This window comes from Dioscorea cayenensis, chromosome 6 (genome assembly GCF_009730915.1).
Source record: "Dioscorea cayenensis subsp. rotundata cultivar TDr96_F1 chromosome 6, TDr96_F1_v2_PseudoChromosome.rev07_lg8_w22 25.fasta, whole genome shotgun sequence".
Lineage (NCBI taxonomy): Eukaryota > Viridiplantae > Streptophyta > Magnoliopsida > Dioscoreales > Dioscoreaceae > Dioscorea > Dioscorea cayenensis.
The window spans coordinates 19,295,636-19,299,331 of NC_052476.1; the positions used below are offsets into that span (position 1 = coordinate 19,295,636).

Sequence of the window (3,696 nt, forward strand, 5' to 3'; positions counted from 1 at the left end):
ATGTTAAAATTTAACCTCCATACACATAAAAATAAGTTTCAATATAAAACATGAACAACCATTGGATTCCTTAAATTGAGGAGATTCATTATATATATATATATATATATATATATATATATATATATATATATAGGAAAACCTGTATGCCATTATTTTATGCTCACATGATCTTCTATTACTTTATGCATGGATTATATTGCTTTTTCTAACTAATATGACTTTCAATGAAGGTAAATCAGAACTTCATCTAAAACAAATTAATTAAGCACATTTACACAAACGTACTGAAAGCTTATAATTAATAGATAATTATATCAACTGATCATCAAACAAAGAACAACTTGCAAAACATATATGCATGCTCACAAAAAGCATGCAACACGTCTGCTTATTTGCAACACAACATAGATTAGTATGTATACATGCATACATACATATATATATATATATATTTGTAGCCAGCCAAGGCTATAAGGTATTAATTGGCAAACCAAGGCTCAGCTAGAGTATTTTAATTAACTCCAAAGACATTATTAGTAGTTATGTTCGTAGCAGCAGGATTAGGCCAAGTCTTAGCTTGAAGTTCGTCAATAGTTTCCTTACTCAATTGGAATGCTTTGGCAAGAAGATAATCATTAATTGGAGGTGTTGCTCCAAATAGATTATTAGCATCTATGATGGTACCAGGATTTTGGCTGTTGAATGCTACCAATGCAGTTGCATTTGATTTGCCATAATTCATATTGAAGTGTGTAAGGCTTTGAGGGAAAACAAAAACATCACCGGCGGATAAAACCTTCGAGTAGAGTGTATCATTGGGACTAGAAGAGACAAAACCAGCGTAAATAGTGCCTTCAAGAACAACAATGACTTCGGTAGCACGAGGATGAGTATGAGGAGGGTTAACTCCTCCAGGAGCATAGTCAATGCGAACCAAGGTAAGACCAAGAGTATTCAATCCTGGGACTTGAAATACTGATGCTGTAGATATATTAACGCCAAGAGGATTCATTGTATTAGCACGGTTGTTGAGGCCCGAGACAAAGAAATCCTCAGCTGTGACTGTTGTAGGGTTTTTGCACGCAAATCCATTCACAAACACTGCATTGCATGCATGGTTGTGTTTGTTAGTATATACACCAAGAAGAGAATATATCAACTTTAATTAATGATGCATATTGAAAAATATGGTAAAATATGAGTAAGTAATAATGCCTTGAGAAGTAAAATCAGCAACACAAAAGTCTTGTAGAGGACTTGGATCAAAAGCAAAGCAAAGAGATGAAGTTATTGCGAAGAATGCAAGAAAGATGAATTTTGAAGAGGCCATTCTTCACAACTCTTGTTTGAATGATCAGTGAAGAGATGATGATGAGTAGTGGGATGGAGGATTTGGGATGGTGTTTATGGGTTTATATAGTTCTTTTTAGAGGATTATTTATTTATTTATTTACTTTTGGAAAAAGATAATAGCACCTTATTAAGTAATGGAACCTCGATCTAAGTAAAAAGTTTTCTTATGAAAAGGAAAAGTCATAAAGGTTATGAGGTTTATGTTTGGTGAAATAGCTTTTCAATTATTTTTTTCATGGGCTAGGGATAATGATAAGTTAATTATTTCTTTTTTATCATCACATGGATGTTGTTGGCTTAGGTATGCGTTAAAATACATCTAATATGCTAATCTATTCTCCAATTATTGTTAGCTTAGGTAATGTAATAATAAGCTAATTATTACTATTTTTTTATCATATAGTAAGCTTAATTAATCTATTCTCCAACTGTGGTTTGAAATCGACTATGACTTCTTTGGATTAAACTCTTTAATAGTCAGTTCAAAGCATTATCGGCTTATTACAAAAATAAACTTAAACACGTAGCTTATGATGTTGATATGATGATTGCATATGTCACACATAATTCTGTGATGTTGATGTAGATATTACTATGAACCATGTAATTCATGATGTTGATTTAATTAGTTATTACATGTGCATGATGGTGATCTAGTTTTTGCATAGTACACGTAACTTATGATGTTGATCTAGTTATTATATGTGTGCCATCTAATTCATGTGTAGTTCTTACATGTGTACTCATAATTCAAAATGTTGATCTAGTTATTTTGTTATGTGTGCCATGTAATTCATGATGATGATCTACTTGTTACATATGTACACATTATTCACGATGTTGATCTGGTTATTAAGTATGTGGCTGCACACGATATTCATGATGTTGATTTAGTTATTACATATATACACATAATTCATGATGCCCAAATCAGTTATGAGCTTAAAGTTTGTTTAGCTTTTACTTGCTATATATATAATAGATTTTATGTATGTAACAAAATATCAAAATAATAACTAAATTATATATAATAAGGTATCATGTACCAAAGCATCTAACAACAAACTTTGTTTAATTTATTTCTTAAAATTATTGAATAACCATTAGAGATGATAATGCATCTTATCATGACTAAAATCATATATATATATATATATATATATATAGTCACTAAATATGACATCACCTACCATTAGTATGCATCTACATGCTGAATGACATTTTACCAATTCAAAGCTAATTAGAATTTATCAATCATATTATGAAAGGAAAAACTTTTGTACAAATTTGATATTTATTAAAATTAAAAAGGTTATTTCACAAAAACACCTTAATCTTGTTGACATTTCATTTTCTAAAAGAGATACACCATTCACCATTTTCTGAATAAACTGGTGTAAAGAGTTGTAAACAATAGTTATTGCAACTCATACAATTATCTTTCTAGTATCTCTTACAATAACTTTAACTTTTTATTCTATGTATATAATTAAATTCATATTTTGTATTACATTATTAACAAACATGAGTATGTAATGCAGAAGCTGGTGTCCAGTGAATGGGTATGTTAAGAATAAATAAGAATTAATAATATGGTTGATTAAAAAATTAAGAGATGTGTGATCACATCAAGCACAATAATTAGGGGAGCTAATTATGTTTGTTCTGAAATGAACAAATATGGAGTTCGTCTATATAAATATTTTAAAATATACAAAAAAAAAAAAAAATTTGTTGTTTTGGATGAAGTTCATGAAATTCTATATATCAATGAGATTTCATATTTGAGCAATGCAAATGTTATTTGATAGTTGTCTAAAAATTATCAACCAATTAAAATATTCACAGTTGTGTTTCATCACTTGAACTTAATCGAGAATTAGGTTTTGCTTCGTTAATTATCTATAAAAATTTGTTAATTTATGAAACAAATATATATATATATATATATATATATATATATATATATATATATATATATATGATCATGTTTAAATTAATTATTCATGAATTATCTGGTACCCATATATTCAATAGACTTTTTCATACTATTTAAAATTCAAATTCAAGATTTGAGGTTTTCAACCCTGTACCCAACTAATCAATCTCATATATATATATATATGTACATATATATATATATATATATATATATATATATATATATATATGTAACTAAACAATATTTGATTGGTTCTTGACTTGAATTAATAATCTTGAAATTATTGCATATCCTTAATTAGGTGAGAGAAATTAGCTCATTTGCTTTTGAACTTTTATTCCCTCATTTTCTATTGTTTCTTAAATTCATGAAAATATAGTAATTAGAAATTCAATAAA

The 3,696-nt window shown here is 28.1% G+C and overlaps 1 protein-coding gene across 1 annotated transcript; it reads right to left on the bottom strand.

The window, feature by feature from the left end:
• Window positions 1-505: 505 nt before the first annotated feature.
• Window positions 506-1,369, bottom strand: LOC120263790 (putative germin-like protein 2-1). The gene is made up of 2 exons (XM_039271765.1): window positions 1,219-1,369; window positions 506-1,104 (listed from the first exon to the last, which is right to left on the bottom strand). Exons 1-2 carry the CDS (start codon window positions 1,331-1,333, stop codon window positions 515-517), a joined length of 705 nt encoding a protein of 234 aa, XP_039127699.1. The 5' UTR covers window positions 1,334-1,369; the 3' UTR covers window positions 506-514.
• Between the last annotated feature and the right edge of the window lie 2,327 nt (window positions 1,370-3,696).

Bases quoted from the DNA above. Each gene is read 5' to 3' on its own strand.
- LOC120263790 (XM_039271765.1), bottom strand. From the start codon at position 1,333: ATGGCCTCTTCAAAATTCATCTTTCTTGCATTCTTCGCAATAACTTCA. The intron at 1,105-1,218 runs GCATTATTACTT...CATGCAATGCAG, and splicing joins TGCTGATTTTACTTCTCAAG to TGTTTGTGAATGGATTTGCG.